The 25,081-nt window shown below is 31.4% G+C and overlaps 7 protein-coding genes and 1 long non-coding RNA gene across 10 annotated transcripts; 4 read left to right on the top strand and 4 right to left on the bottom strand.

Annotated features, from left to right (window-relative positions):
• Positions 1–53: 53 nt before the first annotated feature.
• Positions 54–2,183, bottom strand: LOC136781429 (prostaglandin E synthase 3-like). The gene is made up of 5 exons (XM_066740339.1): positions 1,418–2,183; positions 919–1,075; positions 722–846; positions 540–653; positions 54–481 (listed from the first exon to the last, which is right to left on the bottom strand). Exons 2-5 carry the CDS (start codon positions 1,062–1,064, stop codon positions 363–365), a joined length of 504 nt encoding a protein of 167 aa, XP_066596436.1. The 5' UTR covers positions 1,065–1,075; positions 1,418–2,183; the 3' UTR covers positions 54–362.
• A 143-nt stretch (positions 2,184–2,326) lies between these two features.
• Positions 2,327–4,332, top strand: Rpn3 (regulatory particle non-ATPase 3). Its single transcript, XM_066740335.1, has 2 exons — positions 2,327–2,474; positions 2,649–4,332. Exon 2 carries the CDS (start codon positions 2,666–2,668, stop codon positions 4,166–4,168), a length of 1,503 nt encoding a protein of 500 aa, XP_066596432.1. The 5' UTR covers positions 2,327–2,474; positions 2,649–2,665; the 3' UTR covers positions 4,169–4,332.
• A 183-nt stretch (positions 4,333–4,515) lies between these two features.
• On the top strand, positions 4,516–7,054 carry sicily (NADH dehydrogenase (ubiquinone) complex I, assembly factor 6 homolog sicily). Of its 2 annotated transcripts, none has more exons than XM_066739945.1 (4): positions 4,516–4,921; positions 5,058–5,280; positions 5,357–5,755; positions 5,817–7,054. In XM_066739945.1, exons 1-4 carry the CDS (start codon positions 4,794–4,796, stop codon positions 5,994–5,996), a joined length of 930 nt encoding a protein of 309 aa, XP_066596042.1. In that variant the 5' UTR covers positions 4,516–4,793; the 3' UTR covers positions 5,997–7,054. The 2 variants fall into 2 exon arrangements, with proteins under 2 accessions (XP_066596042.1, XP_066596041.1); XM_066739944.1 differs by having other exon boundaries at positions 4,519–4,978; positions 5,817–7,052.
• A 207-nt stretch (positions 7,055–7,261) lies between these two features.
• LOC136781171 (uncharacterized) lies at positions 7,262–10,154 on the bottom strand. The gene is made up of 3 exons (XM_066739943.1): positions 8,058–10,154; positions 7,787–7,988; positions 7,262–7,681 (listed from the first exon to the last, which is right to left on the bottom strand). The coding sequence occupies exons 1-3, from the start codon at positions 9,765–9,767 to the stop codon at positions 7,407–7,409; spliced, it is 2,187 nt and encodes a 728-aa protein (XP_066596040.1). The 5' UTR covers positions 9,768–10,154; the 3' UTR covers positions 7,262–7,406.
• Positions 10,155–10,588: 434 nt separating this feature from the next.
• Mo25 (calcium binding protein Mo25) lies at positions 10,589–13,808 on the top strand. 2 transcript variants are annotated; one of them, XM_066740126.1, is made up of 8 exons: positions 10,589–10,969; positions 11,509–11,672; positions 11,728–11,895; positions 11,975–12,093; positions 12,165–12,333; positions 12,407–12,571; positions 12,642–12,746; positions 12,897–13,808. In XM_066740126.1, exons 2-8 carry the CDS (start codon positions 11,571–11,573, stop codon positions 13,077–13,079), a joined length of 1,011 nt encoding a protein of 336 aa, XP_066596223.1. In that variant the 5' UTR covers positions 10,589–10,969; positions 11,509–11,570; the 3' UTR covers positions 13,080–13,808. The 2 variants fall into 2 exon arrangements, with proteins under 2 accessions (XP_066596223.1, XP_066596222.1); XM_066740125.1 differs by having other exon boundaries at positions 10,590–10,969; positions 11,551–11,672.
• Positions 13,809–13,862: 54 nt separating this feature from the next.
• On the bottom strand, positions 13,863–20,012 carry asp (abnormal spindle). The gene is made up of 7 exons (XM_066740124.1): positions 19,871–20,012; positions 19,599–19,787; positions 17,606–19,532; positions 14,669–17,539; positions 14,375–14,559; positions 14,173–14,289; positions 13,863–14,096 (listed from the first exon to the last, which is right to left on the bottom strand). Exons 1-7 carry the CDS (start codon positions 19,880–19,882, stop codon positions 13,863–13,865), a joined length of 5,535 nt encoding a protein of 1,844 aa, XP_066596221.1. The 5' UTR covers positions 19,883–20,012.
• A 1,119-nt stretch (positions 20,013–21,131) lies between these two features.
• On the top strand, positions 21,132–23,657 carry LOC136781260 (uncharacterized). The gene is made up of 5 exons (XR_010823889.1): positions 21,132–21,547; positions 21,610–21,834; positions 22,079–22,287; positions 22,351–22,419; positions 22,482–23,657. It is a non-coding gene; the product is annotated as an uncharacterized lncRNA (long non-coding RNA).
• Positions 23,658–23,667: 10 nt separating this feature from the next.
• Positions 23,668–24,637, bottom strand: LOC136781436 (uncharacterized). Its single transcript, XM_066740347.1, has 5 exons — positions 24,578–24,637; positions 24,291–24,491; positions 23,868–24,231; positions 23,753–23,809; positions 23,668–23,690 (listed from the first exon to the last, which is right to left on the bottom strand). Exons 1-5 carry the CDS (start codon positions 24,635–24,637, stop codon positions 23,668–23,670), a joined length of 705 nt encoding a protein of 234 aa, XP_066596444.1.
• Between the last annotated feature and the right edge of the window lie 444 nt (positions 24,638–25,081).

Genomic DNA, 25,081 nt, shown 5'->3' on the forward strand with positions numbered 1-25,081 from the left:
ATAAAACAAATAAATTGTTAAGTTTATAATGTCATTGATACTTTAACCACTACTATTAAAAAATAATAATAATTATATTTGTTATTATTATTAGATCTCTATTACACTTATAACAAAGTTCTAATATCTTACACATACAAACTACTGTTTTTTTACTGATTAATATAACTTTGGTTTATGTATGTAAAACCAATCACGTTTAACAAGCAACTCTCCTGTGCATTTGACTAATATCATTGGACCCTTATACGTCTATTAGATCTACCTTATTTAAATTATTCTAATATATAATTACATTCCTAGTCTTAATCATTTTTGTAATGTAAATAGCAATGTATTAATATAAAAAGGATATAAGTGATTTATACAAGAATTTCGTCCATGATCTCATCCTCAGAATCACAAGAATCATCTAAAGCACTTTCTGGCATTATTTGATCTATATTGTGTAAGCGTTTGTATTCCGAAAAGTTTTCATAATCTAAAATAGATTAAAACATAAAAATATCTTGCCTCTTGAAATCTAACATCCTACTTACCATAGGATATTCTGTATCTATTAATTTCATAATTTGTTTCTTGTACGTGATCTGCATCATGCGAAATGAAAATATTTTTTTCCTTGCTCTCTTGCAATCTTAACCAATCTAACCCTATAATTAATCACAAACTTAAGTGCACTCTTAAATATTAAAGAATTAAGAAATTTGCTTGTACTTACATTTAAATGATTTCTCTAAAGTTATTTTAATCTCACTTCCTACATTCCTGTGTCTTGTTCTTTCTGGTAAGACTGTTCCAAACAGATATAAGCAAACATAATACTCTTTACCATCAACAGTTGCGCTGTAAAGTAAATTTCTTTTTTTCAATTCTTACGTTTCCAAATGCCTATATAAATTAAGAGCTTATTCATACCTAAATAAAAGCCGATCATTTTTCACTTCTAAAAAATAATTTTTAATGTCACATACCATGATTCGTAGAAAAACTGATATGTCCGTTTGATACCATATTATATTAGGGCTATTGCTCGTAGCAGTCAGCGTTGCCAAGTTCGACATTTTGAATTATACTACACGGAAAGTTGGAGACAAGTGTGCGGAGATTCGGAAGGACGGGAATAGTGAAGTGAGTGAAGGCGGGAGTGCCGGGAGTGGGAGATTGATTTAAATTGCTAGGGTCGGTGAAACGTTCGAAAATGCAATCTGGAAACCTAAGAAATTGAAGCCAAACTAGCAGATTTCATGTTTGGAAACTCGAAATGAAGATACTCTGAATAAAAACTACATAAGTTATGTGATAATTTATAATTTTTACGTAAAATTATTGTCTATTTAAAATGATCACTGCTTTTTTGGCTTCGATTTCTTAGGTTTTCAGCATTGCATTTGCGAACGTCGACCCTTATGCACACCGGATGTGGGACATGTATGTATCACATGTAAACTACAGCTACAGACATGTATGTAATATGTATACAAACGCGGGATCCCTCACGCGTGCTTTACCGACAGTACAAGTCAATAAACAATTAGTTTAATAAAATTCAAATGCGAAGCAAATTGAACAATCGGGCGTTTCATGGACAATGTGCCAGTCATAACGAGTCAAACGAACTTAAAAACACTCAAATTGGTTGAAAAATAACGCTGTACCATTGTGCAGCGTTCTTGAAGAGAGGTTACTTTTGGTTATTTCCACTTCAAGAACGCGGGACAGTGGTAAAGCGTTATTCTTCATCCGATTTGAGTTTTTTTAAGCTCGATTGACTCGTTAGAATTGGCACCTTGTCATAAAGAAGCCCGTTTTTGCAATTTGCTTCGCATTTGACTTTTATTAAACGAATTGTTTATTGACTTGTACTGTTGGTAAAGCACGCGTGAGGGATCCCGTTAACGGATACACGTAGCCCAAGTGACCGGTGGCACCGGCATGTATGGTAGGGACGGTAGGGTCTTTGTATGTCAATGACGCCCTTGAATGCATTTAAGAACTGCGTTATAAGAGTCCCTCACCATCAGTAACTCAAGACGGAAAAGCGCCTTTCTACATACATTTTTACTTAAAAGAATGTTTAATTTTATTATTCAAAGTTTTTTAATCCAAAATGTATACTTGCGTATTTTCCTCTTGAGAGTAATCAGTAATTGATGATGAGCTTGAGCGGCCTTGTAACGCGGTTCCCAAATTCATCAAGGGGCGGCATACATGCCGATCAGTGTATGTTACTGTACTGATTTAGCTGTCAGTTAGATCCTGCAGCTAACCAATCCGAATCGAAATCCAATTGCCAATCGAAATTGCAAACGCTGAAGAAAGACTAGTCTATACCCTGTAGAGTGTAGGTAGAGTGTAGAACGATGAGACTGCAATCGCTCCAAATTTGTGACTGATTTACAGATCTTTCATCTCATATACGATTTAATAGTCTTCTAAACAAATATTAATATCTTCTCTCTTACGTAAAACAGGTTAGTATCAACAATAATTATCATAAAATATCTTTGAATCCTAACTGAAATATTAATAGACAAAACGTTTATTATTGTATACTTAGAACATGTAATATAAAAATGTCACAATTACCTAGACAACGCTGTAAAACGAACAGAATTTTAATGAAATTAAAATTTTCAATTCTATAGGTAAGGAAGAAAAAGCAATGGGTGTTCTGGGTGGTAGAAATGTTGAGGCTATGGAAGTTGAAGTGACAAGTAGCGAAGGCCAAAATGGAGAAGGAGATGTTGGAGAGAAGAAAGATATTGATCTTGTAACTATTCATGATTTGAGAGAGCATACCAGACAAATAGAAAAGGCTGTTCAAAACAAAGAGCCTCGTTTTATTTTGCGTGCTCTTAGAGCATTGCCAAATATTCGTCGTAAATTAAACCCAATAGTTTTGAGGGGAATAATTGGTGGATTCTATACCAAATCTGCTATTGAGCGTGAGACATTACTGGCATGGGTAGAGGAGCCCATGGATCTGGAAGATACACAAGCAGCAATTCAAAGATTCAGAAGCTCAGCAACTCCTCTGTTACCTGAAATTGATGCTTATATTCATCTTTTGGTTCTTGTAAGGCTAATAGATACTAAGAAGTACAATGATGCTGTGCAATGCTCAGAAGCATTGGTGCAAAAAATTATAGCACAAAACCGTAGAACCATAGATCTGATAGCAGCTAAATGTTATTTTTATCATTCAAGAGCCTATGAGCTAACTAATCAGTTAGATAAAATTAGAGGATTTTTACATCTTAGATTGAGAACTGCTACTCTTCGTAATGATTTTGAGGGACAAGCAGTATTGATCAATTGCTTGTTACGTAATTATCTTCATTACAATTTATATGATCAGGCTGATAAATTGGTCCTCAAATCTACATTTCCTGAATCTGCTAGCAATAATGAATGGGCCAGATTTTTATATTACTTGGGTAGAATAAAGGCTGCTAGACTTGAATACTCTGATGCTCATAAGTATTTAGTACAAGCTATGAGGAAAGCACCTCAAACTACTGCAATTGGATTCAGACAAACTGTACAAAAATTAGCAGTTACCGTTGAACTTCTGTTGGGAGATATTCCTGAGCGACAAATATTTAGACAAGCTGCACTCAGACGTGCTCTAGCACCTTACTTTCAATTAACGCAAGCAGTTAGACTTGGTAATTTGCAAAGATTTGGAGAAGTGTTAGAATATTTTGGTCCTCAGTTCAGATCAGATCACACTTTTACATTAATCTTGAGATTGAGGCATAATGTAATAAAAACAGCAATTCGTTGTATTGGATTGTCTTATTCCCGAATATCACCAGCAGATATTGCCCGTAAGCTGGGACTGGATTCTGGCGTTGATGCGGAGTTTATTGTAGCCAAAGCAATCAGGGATGGAGTTATAGAAGCTACTTTGGATCCTGAGAATGGTTACATGCGTAGCAAAGAAACAACAGATATTTATTGCACCAGAGAACCATTGCTTGCTTTTCATCAGCGTATTACCTTTTGCTTGGATTTGCATAACCAGAGTGTAAAAGCAATGAGATATCCACCAAAATCATATGGAAAAGATTTAGAATCTGCAGAAGAGAGACGTGAGAGAGAACAGCAGGATTTGGAGCTGGCAAAGGAAATGGCCGAAGAAGATGATGATGGTTTCCCTTAAATTTATGTTTTTTCGCTATTGTCTATATTCACATTATATTATCGATTAAATTGCAAATGCAATAATTATGTGAATTATATTTTGCAATCTATAAAATTGAATTTATATTAAAGAATGTAAACTAATAGCAAAAAGAATCAAGGTTTTTATTAGATAAAATTTTTGACTTGTTGCGAAGTTTCTCATTCAACTCCGATCCTTTATTTCCTTTTCTTTAATTCGGTTCATATTTATTTCCAGATCCTTGCTTACCAAGATTACGTAAATGCGTTACTTAGTGTTATCTATCGTTTTTTTTTCAAATTTGTTTTTTGATCTCACTATATCTCAAATTTCGGAAGTTTAAAATCTGACGATTCGATCAATACTTCTCATTACCGGCTTTTGATAAGTATGGGCTCAGCATTATTAGATTCTGGTTAAAGAATGCCTATTGGCCATGACTAATTAGCTTCCATCGAAAGTAATGAGGGGTTAGGAGTGCGGGGACTTCTATTTTTTGTGCACCAATGATGATAAACAGTGGGAGTTTGGAACTTCTACTCTGACTATTATTCCTAAATAAAACAGGCGATAAGAATAAAAGTGAGGGTACAAAATTCCCATCGTCTACCATCACTACTGTATGCCGGTTCCATTTCCTACCTACAGTTACCATCAAAATATGATCTATCAATACTCATTCATTATGAATATGAATATTATGAATAAACATTGTGTGCTTCAAGCATATAAAACTTTAATGAATTGTAGGTATGCCACAACTGCACTTGCACCAAATACTACAGATTATTGTTTAGATCTAGTAAGGTATATGTATTGTAACAGATCAATATTTTTTAGTGTACCAAATGAAAAATATTAATAATTAATTTTGATTTCTTTTTAGGAAAAAAGATTATGAGAATTTTTTGTGCTCATTACTACTGCCCGAACGAATTTTGGCTGCCGGTTTCGCTATAAGAGCTTTTAATGTAGAAATCGCACAGATACCGGATCAAATTACAAATGATACATTAGGAGCTATGAGATTTCAATTTTGGAAAGATGCTCTGAATAAAATATATGACGGGTCTCCACCTTCAAGCCCAGTAGCAGTGGAGCTGTATAGAGTATTTGGAAATATTAACAAGTTCTTACATTGCTCAAACTATGTCAAAAATATGTAATTTAATTCTATTTTTATAGATATTAAGAAAGCACAAACTCTCCAAATATTATTTCCAACGTCTTATTGATGCTCGTTTACAAAAATTAAATGATTTAAATATTTTACCAGACATGAGAGCAATTGAAAATTATGCAGAGCAAACAGTATCATCTATTTATTATTTGTTGCTTGAGGCTGCGGAGATAACAAATGTGAATGCAGACCATATTGCTAGTCATTTAGGGAAGGCTCATGGTATTACAAATTTGATCAGATCAATTCCTTATAATTGTTTAAGAAGAGAAATTTGTTTGCCTCAAGATATTTTATTGAAGCATGGTGTTTCATCCGAAGCAGTTTTACAAGGCAAATTCAACAAATCATTAAGCGATGTAATTTTTGATGTTGCTAGCAATGCAAAGCTACATTTAGATAAGGTACTAGTTATTAATCTCATTAAAAGTTTTACATTAATTTAAAAGCCTTAAAAAATTTTAGGTACATCTGCTTATGAAGAAAAGTAACAGTGATTTAGTTCTAATTTTTCTTCCAATGGTATGTATTGAAAGTTATTTAAATAAGCTACAACAATATGATTTTAATGTGTATTATCCTAAAGTTCAAAGTAAAGACCCATTTTTAATGTTAAAACTATTGAAAGCAAAATACTTTAGTTAATAGTTTTTTAGTATAAGCTAGAAAACAAAACAAATATTTTTTTATATATTTGTTGGACCTTATCTATTTATTTACTGTATATATTAGGCAGATTGGAACCTGTTATTCCAAATACCTACAATTAAAAGAAAATGTTTGTGAATGATATTAGAACAAAACAATCTTTATATAGCTTAATATGTGCCAAAGAAAAAAAGAATTGTCTTCTAAGTCTATTATATAATGGTATCCTCTATAAATTATTCATAAACCAAAACTAGGATTATTATGTAGGATCATTTGGCTTCTCAATAATCCATATGTTATACGAAATTATTTCCGCAATATGCACCTTTTATTTATCGTTATAAACGTAAACGACATATGTTGAAACTCTGCGATTACTATTAGGATTTCCCAATAGCTATTTACATTTGAATATTTACACATTTAGAAGATATAAAATACATATTTTGTAATAAAAATTAAATAGTACAAAGCACAGCCTATAATATAGTAATAATTTTTGTACGTAAATGTGGGAACCCCTCAGAAGTTTGAAGGTTATTGTGGATTTTGTAAGTGGAGCCTCCAATTTTTTTTATTATATCCTCTTGTATTTGCTTTTGGGAACTTTTTAGCACTATACCAATTATCATTTCATCTAATCGACTACATGGTATTTGCTTGTATATATATAACGGCAAATACTCTAAATCATTTTTGTTCACACTGAGATTCTATGAATTAATTGTAGTATTTGATCCAACATCACGAAGAATCTGTAAAAACCTTTCATGAAACGATCAAATTTCTGTGCCGCAGTTTTACCTCAAATTCTGTGCAGAATTTTGACGATTTCACGAATGGGCTTTCTTGGTGTTGAAACAAACCTGTAAATATTTCGTCAAATAATATTAGATATATTTTGTTTTGAAAAACTCGAAATCATCTACAAGGTTTTCTCTAAGGCATTTTAATGTAAAAATATTAAAATTCAAATAATTATCGAGCCACTCTGTATATTTTTTAATTAGGCGAGCGTCGGTTTGTTATTCCGTCCCTTTTTTCTCGGACATTGTCCTCTTTTAAGTATATTTTAAGAAAACTTAATGAGTTTTTATGATATTAATATATTATATATAATAAATTACATCATTTTGATAAAACCTCTTTTAATAGCATTAGTTTTGATTTTAATAAATCTAAAGTATCTAGAGTTATAAATGACAACTCTAGGTGATCATGGTTTAACCAGAATGGAAAAATAATATGTTAAGTTTATTAGTATGTTTAAAAAATTTATTTTATAGAACCTATAATATTAATGAATTTGTGGAAGATAACATTACATTTTAACTATAATCTTTCAATTATACCAATACACAGTAGATATATATGCAATTTATAATTAAATTCTCAGTAAACCATTTATTTTTGAATGCTCCATGATGTTACAAATGACAAATCTTTAATGTTGTCTACTAAGCACATTACTGTTTGTCCTGCATAATTTGTAATATCAGTCCTGGCTTTAAATTCTTTCAAAATTTGCGCTGCATCTAGAAATTTGTTTTCTAAAGCATGAAAAAGGGCTGTTCGTCCAGATCGCTTGTCTTTCAAATTAATATTAGCTCCTGCTTTTATTAAACATGACAATCCATTTATACATCCAAGTTGGGCACAGTAATGTAGTGGTGCAAAACCTAAAAAATTATCAGTTAAATATTAGTAATTTACCTTATTCACCTCATTGACAAAATGCTAGAAAACTGATTAATTTCAATTCCAATATAATTTTTAAATGTTACCTGTAGCATCCATTTGGTTTAATAATGCAGGATTTGAAACATGTTTTATCAATTCTGGTATTAAGTGAGATTTTTTTTTGCAAGCAATTATTAAGGCAGACTCATGAGCTGCTTTTAACAATACAGGCTGTGCTCCTTTGCTCAACAATAATTTTATTATTGAATCGGATGCAGAATATTGTATTGCCAATTCCAGACTGGTCTGGAAGAAATTCATAGAAGAATAAGAACTATTTCATAATATGCTAAACTACTATAATAATATACTCACCATTCCACTTTTAGTTAAAATATCAACAGTTTCATTATATGCCTCAAGTATCAGTATATACCTTCTGACATCAGCTTCATGATTATTCATCACTGCTTTATGTATATTCAATAAGCCATTGTCATCCCATTCTTTTAAACTATTGAAATCTTTGCACAACTGTTTGGATATGATTTGACATATCTTACTTGCTTGATTAAAAACTTGTTTAATTTTGCGTACATCATCAGAAGGGGATACATCAAACACACTATCAAGCAATTCTAAACCTGAACTATGATTTTCCAATGGCAAATTTTGACCTTTTAACTTGTACCTAGTATTCAATGGCATATTATCATTGTTTCTTGTTCCTTCCTTTCCTTCATTAGATTTTAAATTAACAAATGTATCAGTTTCAGAACGTCTAAATTCTTCAGTCTCTTTTATTGTGTCATTGATAAGATTCAAGTTTGGTTTACAAACAAATGACCGAGACATCTTTGTATTGGTACTCCAATCAGTTAAAATTTTTAAAGCTTCTCTTCTCAGTTGTAAATTATTAATATTACATATTGCCTTCTCCAAAATTGTTAAATCCTTATCCTTTTCATTTTCTTCTATCTGTACTGCATTTGGCAAAAGATCATTATGCATATCAGTTTCACTCCTTCCTTGAAACATTAGTACCTCTCCAGCAAAGTTACTTTTAGCGATATCTAAATCAGAAATTTGATCCAGCGTAGTATAATTAGATTTGTTCAAGTAATGATCTTGGTTTTTCTTAAAACAATCATTTGTACCATTCAAGTTATTATTTTTTTTCTTATTTGTATTTCTGTTTAATGCCCATCTATCTTCCACTATTACATACTCAGTTTTTGGTTCATAGGTTTCATTTTCTTTTGAAATCATATCAGTTTCATACAAATTATTATCTAAACCAGTAACCACTAAAGATTTTTGAATATTTCTATGATAGTTTACTTTATCCACATAAGTCTGACTAGAGCTAGCAGAGGCTTTAAATTTATTGTTACCTTTTAAAATGATTGGATTTCTCTTTAAATTAAGACATGCAATTATTTCTTTAGGCTTTTCTTTGTATGTTACTTTTTGTAACTTCCCATTCTTAGAATCATTAATAGCATTCAATGATTTAATTGTTTTTATAGATCCATATAACTTTTCTTGATTAAAATTTAATTTATCTGTAGACAACATAATGGCATCACATGGAATATGGTTTTCAGACATATGCTGTATTATGGGCAACCTATTTTCAAGCTTCACATTTGCATCCATTGCAATTGGTGAATCTTCATTTTTATTAAGTTTACACTCCATTTGGTTTGGTTTAATTTGTTTTAACATAGTTATTGTTTTACCCTTTAGAACATTACCATCACATGGCAGAAGCTTGACATTGAATTCTCCTAAATCTCTACCATCTTTACCCTTGATTCTTAATTTTTGCAGTCTGGGATTTTTTAGATGGACTTTTTTACTTTGCCAAAATTTAATGTGATCTCTATTATTTGATGTAGAAGACTGATAACCTCTCATCACAGGTTTTAACAATGATTTACCTTTTTCTATTTTCATCATGCTTGGATATTGTTGCGGTAACTCAAATTCTCTGATACATTCTGTTAATTGTAGTTTTAAAACAGAATTTGCAGAATTATTTGAGATACGTAATCGTTTTGCAGGCAAAGTAGTCTCCTCCATTTAATTACTTTCCACTAAAAATGTTTTATAATTATTACAAATATGCTAAATAGTAGCTTTTATTGCAATATCTTTTCTGGTCAAACTTTTTATGTAATATATTAGGTATGTTTTATAGAATCATCTTCTTTCAGTATAAATCTGAATGAAAAATAACAAAACTCTTTTACCAATTGTGCATTATAAACATTCAAAACACTGTGCACAAGATATGCATAGTTAACAAAAGTAAAAATAATAATTCCTTCTTTTAAAAACTACAAATTGACAAATACAAGATACGTAAATATTGTATCAATACAACAATTAATGAGACTTGCTTTAAGAAATCATAACAATTAACAAATATAAGAGAAAAATAGGGGACATCCCTAAATTCGACAGAAGAAGCAGTGATCCTAGTAATGAAAGTAAACTATGACGCGTTTCAGTGTTCCCACTGTTTGCTGCATAGTGCACTGTGCAGTGAGGCCAACTTGTCCGCTTACCTCAACTTATCATTCAATCAAAATCAGCCAATCAACGACAAGAATCAGTTCTATTGTTCCAATTACTATCATGCAGAATCATGCTGCTGCCATCTAAAAGTTTTCTATTCTATGATCACTGCGCGTAATCAGAATTTTGAATTTTAAAATAACGTTTTTATTACTTCTTACATTTTATTGAGTGAATTTGTTTCTTTAAATGATAAATGTACGTATAAATATCATATATTTAGTATGTCCTACACTTAAAACGAATATAATAAGTCATACCCCGTAGGAGAGGGGTTCATTGTCACACGGGCCTAAAATCACATGACTTGGTTGGCAAGACTGCGAGTCAGTGCGAGTATCTCGTCTCGATGTCATTTCATTTGCAGCAAGGAAAGTTGTGCAGATCTGTGAATATATATTTGTGAGCGATGAAATCTTCCGATAAGGGAAACTTTTAATATGCAATCTTGTTAAAATGCTTTTTCATTTTCACCAATAAATGTCTAACACTTGGAGCAGCACCGTTGGGGATCCAGACAGATAATTTAAGACGGTAGCAGAAATATCAGAGGAATCTGGAAAAATTCTTGTATTGTGATAGAAAATATTGCCTACTATTCTCGGAATACATGGAAATTAGTTTGCCTTAATTTTTTAATAGTCTTCGACGATCAGCTAATCAATTTTCGAGGAGAAGCAACGAATTTGGATTTTGCTTGAATGGTGAGAATTGTTCTGCCTTTCACGCAGCTATTTTTTTTCATTATATAGGTTTCTTTGTGACAGGTTAGATTTAGTTTTAATTCGACTTTTACTTAAACACTATTCGTAAGTTTTATAATTGTTTTTCGTCTTTTTTCTCTGTCATTCCTTAATGATTCTCTCAATTTACTCTCGACAACTAGTGTTATTTTTCGTTTATCAACAATCTACGTTCTAATAGTGTTTACCTATTGCGACATTAAATTATTTTTATTACGTCAATCTTATTCACTCTCACGCAATAATATTCCTGATTTACTATTTTATTTGTTTATCCTGCAAGTTATAATCAAATAATAGCAGAAAACTTGTCAAAACAAAATACTAAAATTAATGTTTAATTATTACTAAATATTATTCTTTCATATAATCACTTTTAGGTTAGTTAGATATAATAATAATAAAAATAATATTGATACCATTAATAACTACAAAGCATAAAGACAAATTTACATGTAAACGTTTAATAATTCATAAATTCTTTTATTTTCATGTTGCAGGTAGTTTTGTAGTTTAAAATAATATTCTTATGTTTTTGTAAGGTTTGTACATTATAAACAAAATGCCTCTGTTCGGAAAGTCTCAGAAGAGTCCGGCTGAGGTGGTGAAAGCTCTAAAGGAGGCTGTAAATGCACTGGAACGTGGTGATAAAAAAGTGGAGAAGGTAGGATTGGTAATATAATTAATCTGTGCCAGTGATATAACAAAATTATTTATAGGCACAGGAAGATGTCAGTAAGAATTTAGTACACATCAAGAATATGCTATATGGAACTGCCGAAACTGAACCACAAGCAGATATTGTTGTTGCCCAATTAGCGCAAGAATTGTACAACAGCAATTTGTTGTTATTGCTGGTACAAAATCTTAGTCGTATTGACTTTGAGGTGAGAAAAGAAATTCCCTTTATCTCCATCAAAGTAGGCTGCATTAATGTCTTTGATAAATCAATAATAATTCTTATAGGGAAAAAAAGATGTTGCTCAAGTATTTAACAACATCTTGAGAAGGCAAATTGGGACCAGGTCTCCAACAGTGGAATACATTTGCACAAAACCAGAAATACTTTTCACTCTCATGTCTGGGTAAGAACATTATGTAAAAAACAGTTCGAATCGTTTTAAAATGAAACATTGATAAATTGCTTTTTTCTCAGTTATGAACACCAGGATATTGCATTAAATTGTGGTACAATGCTACGAGAATGTGCAAGATATGAGGCCTTGGCTAAAATTATGATATACTCTGATGATTTTTATAATTTTTTTAGATACGTTGAAGTATCTACATTTGATATTGCATCAGATGCCTTTTCTACATTCAAAGTAATTAGATTATAATCCCTGTTTAGAAGTTTAGAATAAAAAAAATCTTTTTTAATAAGTGGATACTTTTTAGGAACTACTCACGAGGCATAAAATTCTCAGCGCCGAATTTTTAGAAGTTAATTATGATAAAGTCTTTTCTCATTATCAAAGGTTATTAAACTCGGAAAACTATGTTACCCGTAGACAAAGTCTCAAATTACTGGGAGAACTCTTGCTGGATAGACATAATTTTACGGTAATGTCATTAATCAAATAGAAACGAAGATCAAGAGAAAAGTTTATCAATATTTTAATTGTCATTTTAGGTCATGACAAGATACATTTCTAATCCAGATAATTTGAAGTTGATGATGAATATGCTCAAAGAAAAATCTCGGAATATACAATTTGAAGCTTTTCACGTTTTTAAGGTAATTTGAAAAATTGTATTACACATTAATTTTATTTAGAAGGATAAATTAATATATTCAACTCATCAAAAGAGTAAAGTGCAGCTAAGCATAGGAAGATAAAGCACAAATTTTATAAAAGAGACTTGAGTAATTTCTTAAATTGTTCAGGTATTCGTCGCGAATCCAAACAAACCAAAACCAATTTTGGACATATTGCTCCGCAATCAAGAAAAACTGATTGAATTCCTCACGCGCTTCCACACGGACCGCTCCGAGGACGAACAATTTAACGACGAAAAGGCATACCTGATCAAACAGATAAAAGAACTCAAGTCTGTGCATGAAAATTAAAGTAAGAACGAAAGAGTGAGAAGAAAAGAAATTACAGATATTGTTACTATTACTACTTTTACTGCTACTATTCTACTACTATTATACTACTATAATTAGCACACCACGTCATCACCGCCACTATTGCTACTACTCTATCACAATCATAATTATGAATTAATGATTAATTTTATTCTCCCGAATAGTTGTGTAAATAAAATTTACATTCTTCACTGATTGTATCATATGAAGATGAAATATTGTTGTACTACTCTACTATATACTATATATTTCCATTGACAAGTTGATCATTAAAACGAATAGTATCATTAAACATCATTAATTTTAACACTTGTTATTAAGAATATTTTGGCTTATTATACATTGGTTTGGTAATATTACTAAACGTTAGTCTTTCGAGATAATAGATATCATTAGAGTTGCGTTAGATTGTGAATATTTTACAAAAATTTCGTCAATGAAATTGTTTGTAATTTTACAATGCTGCGAAATTGGGAGAGAGAAGAAAGGGTAGTAATCAAAATGTTAGTCATTTCGGATATAAATATCGAGAGGAAAGAGAACGAAAGGAAATTTATAAGCGAGACTTTGGAGTGCAACGTGCTACTTCTAGTGCAAAAATAAGTTGGTTTAATGTAGCATCGTATAAAAATTATTTATTTAAATAATGGTAGTTATATAAGTTATTACGTGGATAAATTCATAAATAAATCATTGAATTATTTTCAAGCCCACCTCTTTAATTTTTCTATAACTCTAACGTAACGTTGTAAAATAAAATAATCAGAAAACTGGCGTGATTTTTAACTGCTTCATGAGCGTCGTCATGGCGAAATGAATATTCTCGAATAAACGGGGACTGCTTTGCTTAAGACCCCCCCAATTTGGCTCTAAACTGGGTAAAGCAAATTCCATCTTTGCACTCTGTGGTGTTGTAATCCTTTCATTTTTTTTCTTTTGTACTCTGGTATATGCAGAGCTCAGTAACCAAACTATTTTTGGCGAATTTACAACTCCCTGAAAAAATTGAAAAAAATTCATAAGTTTTAGATTATATTTAGTTTGTTTGCAAAAAGATATTTCAACAAATTACATTTGAATATTCTGAGTCTCTACAAAGTAGCCAGAATAAAGTAACCAAGTGAAGAGACAAGTCGTTAAACTGTGTCGAGTTATTAATTAACAAGGCTAAAGTTAATGCATGCTCTTTCTGAAAAAAAAGAACAGATTATTAACAAACAATACATTTTAATATGAAGAATTTCCTTAGATTTTTTAATAATATGTTTATTTACCAAAATCACGTATTGTTTAGTGGCACAAAATTTGGCGAGAGTTATTAGAATGCTGGTACCACGTAAGCACACATTTACCCAGGGTAATGATCTATTAAAGTCTTTCAGGACATTGTACAAATTTTCGACTATATTCGATTTACATAAATTGATGCATCCATTTGGTGAAAGCTTCGTTATTGTATCTGAAATAAATTAATAAATTCATAGAAAATCTATAACGATTCTATTGAATTAAATTTAAAATTTATGTGATTTTGTCTTCGTTAAACAATTAATGAGAAGCCAACCTACCAAGGGACATCAGACATATAGAGAGTTCTCCAATACACCTGCAATTCTGTAATAAAAATAAGTTTTCCTCGAAACGATGAGCCAGGGTGGAAGTTGGTGAGGCATCATTATTGGCTTTTTCGCATCTCTGTCTTAAATCTCTTATTTTTTTACACTGGTCTTTTCTGGTCCAGTACCCTTTCCATGCAGACTGAATAATCGTCGCCGCTTTATTTTCGATCCTTCGAATTTTATTTGACTCACTCCTAGATCTATAATTTCTCTGTAGAACAATGGCTGTTCTTCTCTTCAACAAATAGTCTTGTCTTACTTTTCTTTTAGCGAGAATAGATCTCCAGTAATATTGAATTATTGTTGCAGCATATTTTATTCGTAAATAATCGTCTCTTTGAATTTTCATACGCCAAAAAGCCTGAATAGTAGTCGCTGATTTATTTAAATGTTTTATGTAATTTCTGGTACGACGACTGACTAATTTTCCTCGCCATCTTCTTTGTATCACCAAAACATGTTCGCGGTAATTTAAGTACCATTTCCTAGTTTCTTGCGCAATTCTTAAGGCCCTAAATCTCCGTTGAATGCAGATCGTATACTTTTTGTACAACAAAAATTCGTTTCTCTGTATTCGACCAGCAATTAAAGCCCTCCAGGTTCTCTGTATAGCAATTATCGACGAACGAATCAGCAAATAATTATTTCTAACTTTTTTACTCAATATTTCAGCTCGCCATCTTATCTGAATTTTTATTGTTGAAGTTTTGAGCCTTAGGTAACTCTGCCTTGCAATTTCTGTTAATTTTTTAGCACGCCATCTTCTTTGCAAAACTATCGCTGCTTCCTGTATTGTTTTTAAAGTTTGCTTGTAGACTTTTCTTACTTTAATCATTCGATACCAGGATTGAATCTTTATACACGCGATTTTCATATTTAAATAAACCTGCCTACTGGATCTGCCTAATTTCAATGCTCGCCTTCTTCTCTGTATAGAAATAACTGCTTCGCGATATTTCAAGTAATTATATCGCACTTCATCCCTGGCTTTCTTACTTTTCCATCTACGTTGTATAACAACAGAAGCAGATTTTTTTAGCAAATAATGCTCCCTTTGAATCTTTGCAGCCCTTTTGTTACGATATCTCTCTTGAAGAATCTGCGCAGCTTTTTTCTTTCTTAAAAATGATCTTCTCATTTCTTTACTTTTCCAGAGTCTCTGAATTTTTATCGTTGCTTCTCTTTTTGCTATATATTCTTTTCTAGTTGATCTGACAATTAACAAATTTCGCCACCAAGTTTGAATTTTCTTACAGCTTAGCTTCATCCTTCTATATTTATTTTGGGCCATAATCAATCTCCACCATGATTGAATTTTTATCGAAGCTTTCTGCTGAAGAATTCTTTGTTCATTCAAATCGCTAATTATTAACCACCATTTTTCAATTGTTAGAACCGCGCATTTCTTTAAGAGAAAGTCTGAACGCTCTCGCTTTGTTCTAGACATTCCCTTCCACCAAATCTGAATGTTTTTAGCAGCTTGCAATTTTTTAAAATAATTCTCACGTTCGAATTTCATTAATTTATTCGCCTTATATCGAGATTGAACAATTATAGCAGCATGCTTCAATCGCAAATATTTCATTCTTATAGATTTACCGTAAACTCTAGCTCTCCAGTACAATTGAAAAACAATAGCAGCTTCTCTCAATTGTAAATAGAGCTCTCGCTGATTTCTCATAGATAGAGTTGCCCTAAATTTACGTTGAATCAAAATTATTGCGTATCTTTTACGTTGAAGAGATCTGACAAATGGTCTGGTAGCTCGTAAAATCATCCACCAGTTTTTAATTATTTTAGTAGCCTTACTGATTTTAAGAAAATTTTCTCTTTCCTTTCTGGCTATACTGTTTTTCCTCCAATACAATTGTATTATACTAGCAGCTTCCTTTTTAATTGCTAAATCTCTATTGTACTCTTCTCTAAGATAATTTAATCGTTTTTTAGCCAAATAACATCTCCAGGCTCGTTGAATAATACAAGTAGCATTGTGCTTTCTGTTTCTGAGGAAGCTTTTGACTCGAATATAATATAACAATGCCCTCCACCATTTCTGAATAACTGCAGCAGCTTTTTGGAACCGAGGCTCCTGGTATTTGTAAATAATTTGCCACAGAAGTGATAACGTTTTTTCTCGATGCCCATCGGCTATGCTTTTAGCATCGATTCCTCCTGTTAGAGTGTACCCACACTGAAATAATGTTTTCAAAGCCATGTCAACATTATGAACCTTTTGTAGTCTTGAAATAGCTGGAACTCTACAGTTCTTTGTAATATCCCTGCGGCCTGAAATTAATTCCATTACTCTGCAAAGTCTAACGCCATCTCTAAGATCTGTGCTGAGCTCTGTTACAGCATAATCATACTCTTCTAAATAAGTTTGCTTATGGTGAACTATATAGTTGTATGCTCTTAGAACTTTTGTGATGTCACCAATGCCACTAAGGACTTCTCTGGAAAACGTCAAAAGAATTGACCTGCTGTCCTTATAGATTGCTTTTTTGTGGAAGAGACAAGGATCATGTCCAATCAATTTGTTCATTTTGGCATAATCCAGAAAATAAACTAACAATAGGAATTTTTTCAGCATAAATTTGTTCATTTGTGTTATGAATGCAGGTTGAGTCTTTAAGTAAGGATGAACGTAATTTTTTGATAAGAAGGGATCAGAGAAGAATCTTAATAAGAGAAACCTTGTTAGACCAACCAAATCATCATTGGACTGAAGTGGAATAGTTTCTCCATAAATTGTTTCAAGACCAATTCGAAGCCACAAAGGATTGTAACTCAAAAAAAGTTCAAGAATTGTCTTCTGAAGACCTGCAAGTAATTTAAAAGTTAGAGAAGGAAAAAATGTTTGATTTTAATAATTTAGCAGTTTATTACCAATATCCCTGTGCAGATCTCTGTCCAATCTAATGTTTAAAATTCCTTTCTCCACACATACAGTAGTTTTTGATAAAACTTGAACAACTTCATTCCTCCTGAACATAGCACAAGCAGCTTTTCTAAGAGTATTTAATCTAATATTTGTATGATATCTAGCTGAAACCACTTCTTTTGTTTCAGCCAATACAGAATTATCTTTTAGTCTCGAAGACTGCCAAACTTGACCAATATCAATGCAAGTATTTTCTACATCAGCAGTTAAATGTTCTGGGGGGGATAGTAAAGTGTTAAGCCATTTCTTGAATTTGATTTCCTGCTGATACACCCATTTGTCATCAAAGTATAATGTACTAGCTAAAAATGGATCTTCAATAGTAGTTACTGCAAAAGGATCAGGATTGCAGAATTGAGAAGTCAAATTATTTGGATCATGAAGTTTTACACTAACTTCACTAGTCATTGGCTGGTATTTTTTAGATTTTAGATTAGCTAATGAAAGCCTTGACATTCTAACATCAGCTATTAACTCGCTTTTTTTCAAGGATGTACTCAATTTTTTCTTGAAACTTCCCTCAAGCATAATTTTTTCCTTACGGAGTTTTGCCACTCTGTTAGGAGAAGCTCTTCTAATGGCAGGGAGTTTTGCAGGCATTTTGCATGGAGGAGAAATTTGTAGGGACAATGTATTTTTCTCCCATTTTTTTCTAGGCATAGAATCTTTGTTCTTTATAGTAGCAGTCGTATTAGATGATAAATCTTCCATTATTGTTGCCCTTTGTTTTTTATTGAAGGGATCTACCCACAAATCTGCCTCTAATACTTCTTTTGCAGTAACATTGGGATCCACAAATGATAATTTTATAGAACAATTTTGTAACTTGTAGTCATTGTTAAAATAAATGGGTGAAGAGGAAGGTAAATTTCCTGTATGTAGTTTGGTATCATTTACAATAGGAGTGACTGGAGATAATGAACCAAAATTTGTTGATAGCTGTCTAGGTATAGCAAATGTTTTGGATGCTGTTGGAGAAGTGATTGGAACTTCAAAAGTTCTATCTGGCTTTAAATCAGTTGAAATATTTTGAGAAATAATTTCAAACGTTTCATCAGATGTTACCTTCTCAACTTTAATACAATTTAAAGTCTGCTGATATTGTGGGGTAATTATTGTATTTGTAACTGATAAACCTATATTATCCACTATAGTAGAAAATTCACATTTTACTTTTTTCTCAAGTGGAGATAAAGAGTCTTCAAAATTATTTTCTCCTGGTTGATAGTCTGATAAAGGTTCATTATTCGTAGTTGTTGGTATAATGTATGTTTCTCTTCTTAAAACTTCCGAAGAACTCTCCACATTGAGTGATTTTAATTCTTGTGGGGAAAAATCAGATTTAATCAGAAAATTATTTTTAGCACTTGGTGATGTTTTTAGAGGTGTCAAAGAAAAATCATTGTCCATTAATTTAGAAAAATCTTTAGAATCTATTTTTTTAACAGGAGTACTAATATGTTGTAATGTTAGTCTTGGTTTCTGAAAATTGTACTCGTATATGTTTTCCTTATTTTGTATGCTTTTGGAAGAACAAGCTTTATTAATACTTTCATTTGGCTTTAATCCATAACATTTTTCTGGTACTTTTTTAGGGTTCATGCAAAAATTCTGAGAGTTATCAGTGAAAAAGGACTTATGCTGTTTGCTTTTCTTTTTGGCTCCATTTGACAGCCCTTTAGCCAAGGCGACCATAGGAATCTCATATTTGATTCGTCTATTATCAGTTAATTGAATTACATCTCTCCAAGAACCTGGCTCAATTGGATTCCATTTAATACTTATTCTTGTACACCCATGTGCATTTATTTTTGCACCCAAAGCACTCAACACTATACGATGCTCATCAACTGGCTGTTTTGTTACATTTACCTAAAATATTATTCATAAATAAAATAAAGAAAAAATGATATACTTCAAAAAAGAAATAGTACTTACATTTATAGGCTTATCACTTATATTTTTAATATCTACATAGCATTCTATTGTTGTATTTACAGCAGCTACCAATTCTATTTTAGTTTGAGGCTGAAAAGGAGCTAAGACCAAGCTATAATATAAATTTTCATTCTTATTTTCCTTTTTAACTGCCTCAACATTTTTATTAGCTTTTGGCGTAACATTTATCTGAAAGTAAATGATATTTTATAATATCATCACATATCATATTCTTCAAGAAAGTATTATTTACAGGGTAGTAATTAACTCACCTGGAAAAACATACTATCAAATAATTATTTGAAATCTCAGTTTGCAGTTTCATCAATTATTGCACAGTTATTTCTAAAACTTAAAAATATACAGTATGGATACTTTAATTAATTGTAATTTCTAAATTATCTAAATATGTACCACAAAATCTAAATTCTTTCATAAATTCATAACAGCTTCGTTCAAACAGATCAACAGCAACTTTCATGAAGTTTGAACAATTTTGAATTTTCAAAACCGTTTTACTATCGTTACTAAATACATCGAATATTGTGTTACTGTGTATTATGTATATGTATGTATATGTATGTATAGAGACCGTGCACACCAACACAATGACAGTGAGATAAGAATGGGTGCATCCAGAAGCACAGCTGTTCAGTGAGCGCTTACTGAGCGCTCACAAGTAGCCGATTGGTGAGCGCTAAGCGATATACTGGACGTGTGGACATTACGCTTGTTGCTCACTCATACATAAAAGGTACATAATATTACAGCTATACTTTTTATATATATAATAGTCGGATTTCAATGAGCTTTTATCTTTTAATCTTACCATTATTTATTCTTGCATTAATATCCTCCGTTTCTGTAATTGCATATAATATTTCATTAATATTCTATTGCTGCTCAAATGCCATGTTTTATTTTCTAAAAAGTTAATTAAAGTTTCTTCACTTTTAAAAGAAAATAGGAAATTTTTTACAACGAAACGGTATCCCAGACTACTTGCAACCATTTCAAATTTATTTTACTGATCTAGGGATGTTAAGTAACTTTTAAATTTCGCGCGAAAACTTCAGAGTGAGCAGAAAGTGAGGCTGAGTGAGCGACTGAAAATTAGGCTCACGAAAATGGCGGGCGCTCACTCTGAGCAGCTTAATGAGCAGTTTCATCCAGTACTTTTGTCTAGGGAATTTGGCGAGCGCTCACCGAGCGCTCACTGAGCGGTTGTGCTTCTGGATGCACCCAATGGTAGCATTCAGCAGAGGTAGCAGCTCAGTAACGTTACCAGATTTCTTTTTAAACTACTACTTCTATTGGATAAAATTATAGGATCTAAGAGTAATAGCCAATAACATACACCGCTCCCTCAACATTTATCTCTGCTGAATGCTACACTGTTCAAAACTGAATCATGTACAGGTATAGTTTCTGCTTCCCTATACTATCTTGTAGCAAAAATGCTTCTCGCAAAATTGAGGTAGTGGGTCAATTGTCCTACTTTTCTCTAGTGACAAGATGGCGTCGACGGTAACACTTTCCATGAGGTGAACACAATCTATGTTGTCAAATGAATTGCAGAAAATATAGGGCTTAAAGATCAGTCATGTGTTTCCGGTGGGTACAGTGTAGCGAAAAGAATATCATGAACTGTCAAAATTCGAAGATTTTGAAGACGATAATAATATTTATAAATATTTATGGAATGTTCATTTATTCAAATTAAGAGGAGAATTATAGGAAAAACACAATTTCAGATGAGTAACTCAATTCACATAAAAATAAAATAAAAGTTTACTCTAAATAAAGAATGTTTACTTTGCCTTAATTTTACTTTTTAAAGATAAAGCGCATGGAATAATTGGTTTTTATTCACATATTATGGGTCTGACTCTTTTATTGAGATTATATAAAGAAGCACTTTAGCTTATCGTACAAGGATAAAAGGACAGGTAACCTTGTTTTCAATTATAGTCATACAGTATAAATACCTTCACTTCTAAATAATTTACAGCGGATATAGAAGATAATTGTTGTTGCTCCTGTTCCCCCCAGCAGAGCATCAGTATATACAGAGCGGCTAAGCACAAATCATTAACTGATGTACCATAGTTTGCTTAATGGGATAATCCACCAACATTTTATAGAGCCATGATCGAAGTTGAAAAATATACAAAGTTAAAACTTTAAAAAAAGAATACATATGTTGAGCAATTATTCAGATGGCTTAACATTAGTGGTATGAAAATGGATACATTCATAAATTAGCTTTTTATAAAAATGTTAACTTTAAGATATAATTTTGAGACACATTACTCTAACAATGTCAGTAGGGAAGTGCTATTCAGTGGTCTAGGGATACATTATACATATGATAACTAAATATTTTGTTGATGTAGGGTGAAATATGAGAGTTTTCATACGTATTTCAAAAGTGTTGCAGAGGTTTTCTCTCTACTATAAATTTTATTTATTTTTTATAGAATTGAGGATGGAATTGCTGTAAATATATTGTCTATCATATTTTATGGAGCAAAGCTGTACGCAGCAAACCTATGTTAAAGTTATGGTATAATTGGAGAATACAGATTCTACAACAAAGGACATAGTAGTGGAGAAACTGCGTGAATTTATTCCTATTTGCTATAATCAATTAATTATTCCCTTCGCAGTACCCAGTATTTGAGTAGCGGTAAGTTATTGTAGTTAGAAAAGTATTATTCTTATTATTTCTTTTTTAATTCTCTTATTTTAGATACTATGAGCGCACAAGGTTAAAGCTGATAAGTTTGAAAATATTAAACGTGATTCACAAAAGATACCGGTATGTAATGATTCTATACAGAAATGAAACCTCCATTTTTGTCAATACTTCTTTTTTTATAGGTTTATATCTTAAATCTAGTTTGTGTAAACTATTCAATATATTGATACAGCTCATCAAGAAATAAGGTATTAAAATGAAAGGGAAGAATCAAAAAGATGTAAGGATAAGAAACAACAAAATTTATTTTATATCTTATACCTTAGAAGAGATATATATAAAAAAGAAAATAGTTAGAAATGAACACTGACAAAAGGGAGATTATAATATTTTTAAGGAAAAATGTATCTGGAGTTGAAGAGAAAAAGAGATCGACAGATTAAAGGAAAATATTAAAAAATGTAATAGGAAGAAATGAGAAGAGCAAATAAGAGATAGCTAGATACAGGGAGGGGGAGGGGGATATTATATAGAGCTTTATAGTTTACATGTTGCAACACGAAGAAGTACAAGAATGATGGAATGGAATAGAAAAGGATGGATCAGAAGGGAAGAAGGATTAGATGTAGATTGACGAAGCAACGGGTGGAATATGAAATTAAGGATACATTACTGTATTGAAAATAGAACGAAATAAATAGAATGACAAACGGTTGTAAGGTGTAGGCTACATAGTGAACGAAATATAAGAAAGTTGATGCTGTGTGCAGGGAAAGCAGGAATGAAAATTGAGAGAGCTCTTGGCAAAAATGTTGTTAGAAGGGAGGATTAGACTTAAAAATAAAAGTGAGGAAACTATTAAGAGAAGAGGAAAGAATTGATGGATAGAAAAATCATACATGTAATTAGTATAGTAGATACAATAATATAGAAAGAAACAGTTGTAGATGCAAGTATGAATGGAAAATATTGAATAAAAGATTATGTATAAGCGTAATGAAACAATTGGAAAATAAATACATCAGTAGATTGTATGTACATAAAGTATTAATTTATTTTTTTAGAAGGAGAATCTTTATAACTCTTTGCAGGAGCTAGTAGAATTTATATAAATGCAATTGAAACTTATGTTACAATGGAGTAAATCAAAGTTAAAAATAACTATATTGAATAGCCTGACGAAAAACTTCTTTACTATATTTATAAATGGAATTATTTTCATGCTAATTAAAATTTTATTTCAGATTGAATGAATCCTTGATTAAAATATCTCTAATTTTTTTCATTAAAAGTTTGTTCTGATATACTGATGTAGATAAAAACTCGTCAATTTGTCTAATTTTTGACTCATCGCTCATTGTTTGTAATCTATTTAATTTTTCCCAGCTTTCCTTTAACCATAAATCAAAATTTGTTGTACACTTCCGTCTGTTGGTGGTAGTAATAACCAAACCATTATTTAGTTGGCTTATTTGTATAACCGTTTTGATGATCAAGTCTTTTAATTTCACTGCAGATTTAAAAATATTTTAACTTTGTGTTTAATAATAGATGAAAAGATTACTTACATATAAATTTATAAAGTGTTGGCCTATGTCTCATCATCTCGTTTAAAGACTTATGATAGCGTTCTTGATTGTTGTTCGTTCGCCGTTCACATTGAAAAACGCTAAGTACATTGGCATCGACTTTTTTCATCCAGAAATCCTCAATATATCTTATTAGCTTTATAAATTGAACGATTTCTTTTAAATCATTACTGGCGTTAATGTTATTTTTTATGATTTCAAATCCAGTTTTAATGTAGGATGAAGGCAGCAGTGGTAAATTAAACAATTTCCTTAATAGAAAAATTCCCTTTATGTGAACTTTTACTGATTTCCCTTTTAAAATACTGTAGATTTTTAATTTCTTTGCGTATTTCCTAACATTCTGAAAGCAAAAATATTAGTTCCGGTTGCTTAGGTTTAACACATAAAAGTTATACTTACATACACATAATGAAAATAACATCCCATTAATGTACAGTGTGGAAAAACAGTTTTTATTGCATTTTGGAGTGCAAATTCGTAATCAGAAATTATCTTGGAAACGTTTAAATCTTTAAGAACAGAATCCTTTAAATACCTAAATAACCGAATATATTCGATTTCAGTTCTTCCGCTCATTAAAACCCATATACACGGTAGAAACTTAAATATTTAAAATTCATTAATTAATTGAATTGAATTATAAAGTTGAAAAAGGGTCGGTATTGCATACAAAAATATAACATTACTTTATTATTTATTCTACCCATAATTGTCACCAATTGAGAAATTCCAATTAATTTGGGCATTGAATAAAATGTTCCATCAATGCTATATTCATCACTTTTCACAAACATTCTTATCAATTTAACGTCATATAAAATTACTTGACAAGATGCGTCTAATTGTACAACATCAATTGCGATGTAGTGATTTTCTTTATCAATATTAAATTGTAAGGCTTGCATCCATATTTCATTCATCTGAATGAGACCTATATCACTCAGTTTCTTTGGATTAAAAGGACAAGTTTGATGTCTTTTCCGTTTTAGAGTACTTCTTAAATATTTCAAACTTAGAAATTTGGATGCTTCGATATGTCTATATTTCAATTAATTGAGGAAAAAATGAACCATTGAAAAAAAATTTGAATGTACGTAGTGTTACAATTATATTTTATAGTTTATATTGTCAGCTTACTCTTTAGATTTATAGTCATAAGCCTCTTTAAGCGAAATAGGGACAGTTTTCAC

This window comes from Prorops nasuta, unplaced genomic scaffold (genome assembly GCF_024137725.1).
Source record: "Prorops nasuta isolate Cenicafe-Biocafe unplaced genomic scaffold, Cenicafe_Pnas_1.2 PNAS00022, whole genome shotgun sequence".
Classification (NCBI taxonomy): Eukaryota; Metazoa; Arthropoda; class Insecta; order Hymenoptera; family Bethylidae; genus Prorops; species Prorops nasuta.

Excerpts from the sequence above, each read along its gene's own strand:
- sicily (XM_066739944.1), top strand. The coding sequence starts at position 4,794 with ATGCCGGTTCCATTTCCTACCTACAGTTACCATCAAAATATGATCTAT. Across the intron at positions 4,979-5,057 it reads TATTGTTTAGATCTAGTAAG|GAAAAAAGATTATGAGAATT; the intron begins GTATATGTATTG and ends ATTTCTTTTTAG. Across the intron at positions 5,756-5,816 it reads CAAAGCTACATTTAGATAAG|GTACATCTGCTTATGAAGAA; the intron begins GTACTAGTTATT and ends AAAAAATTTTAG.
- LOC136781171 (XM_066739943.1), bottom strand. The coding sequence starts at position 9,767 with ATGGAGGAGACTACTTTGCCTGCAAAACGATTACGTATCTCAAATAAT. Across the intron at positions 7,989-8,057 it reads TTTTAACTAAAAGTGGAATG|ACCAGTCTGGAATTGGCAAT; the intron begins GTGAGTATATTA and ends AATTTCTTCCAG. Across the intron at positions 7,682-7,786 it reads AAACCAAATGGATGCTACAG|GTTTTGCACCACTACATTAC; the intron begins GTAACATTTAAA and ends ATAATTTTTTAG.
- Rpn3 (XM_066740335.1), top strand. The coding sequence starts at position 2,666 with ATGGGTGTTCTGGGTGGTAGAAATGTTGAGGCTATGGAAGTTGAAGTG.
- Mo25 (XM_066740126.1), top strand. The coding sequence starts at position 11,571 with ATGCCTCTGTTCGGAAAGTCTCAGAAGAGTCCGGCTGAGGTGGTGAAA. Across the intron at positions 11,896-11,974 it reads TTAGTCGTATTGACTTTGAG|GGAAAAAAAGATGTTGCTCA; the intron begins GTGAGAAAAGAA and ends TAATTCTTATAG. Across the intron at positions 12,334-12,406 it reads ATGCCTTTTCTACATTCAAA|GAACTACTCACGAGGCATAA; the intron begins GTAATTAGATTA and ends GATACTTTTTAG.
- LOC136781436 (XM_066740347.1), bottom strand. The coding sequence starts at position 24,637 with ATGCCCAAATTAATTGGAATTTCTCAATTGGTGACAATTATGGGTAGA. Across the intron at positions 23,810-23,867 it reads AACACTTTATAAATTTATAT|TGAAATTAAAAGACTTGATC; the intron begins GTAAGTAATCTT and ends TTAAATCTGCAG. Across the intron at positions 23,691-23,752 it reads AATAAGCCAACTAAATAATG|GAAAGCTGGGAAAAATTAAA; the intron begins GTTTGGTTATTA and ends TTATGGTTAAAG.
- asp (XM_066740124.1), bottom strand. Across the intron at positions 19,533-19,598 it reads TAAGTGATAAGCCTATAAAT|GTAAATGTAACAAAACAGCC; the intron begins GTAAGTACTATT and ends ATAATATTTTAG. Across the intron at positions 14,290-14,374 it reads CTAAACAATACGTGATTTTG|AAAGAGCATGCATTAACTTT; the intron begins GTAAATAAACAT and ends CTTTTTTTTCAG.
- LOC136781429 (XM_066740339.1), bottom strand. The coding sequence starts at position 1,064 with ATGTCGAACTTGGCAACGCTGACTGCTACGAGCAATAGCCCTAATATA. Across the intron at positions 847-918 it reads AATGATCGGCTTTTATTTAG|CGCAACTGTTGATGGTAAAG; the intron begins GTATGAATAAGC and ends TTTACTTTACAG. Across the intron at positions 482-539 it reads TAGATACAGAATATCCTATG|ATTATGAAAACTTTTCGGAA; the intron begins GTAAGTAGGATG and ends AATCTATTTTAG.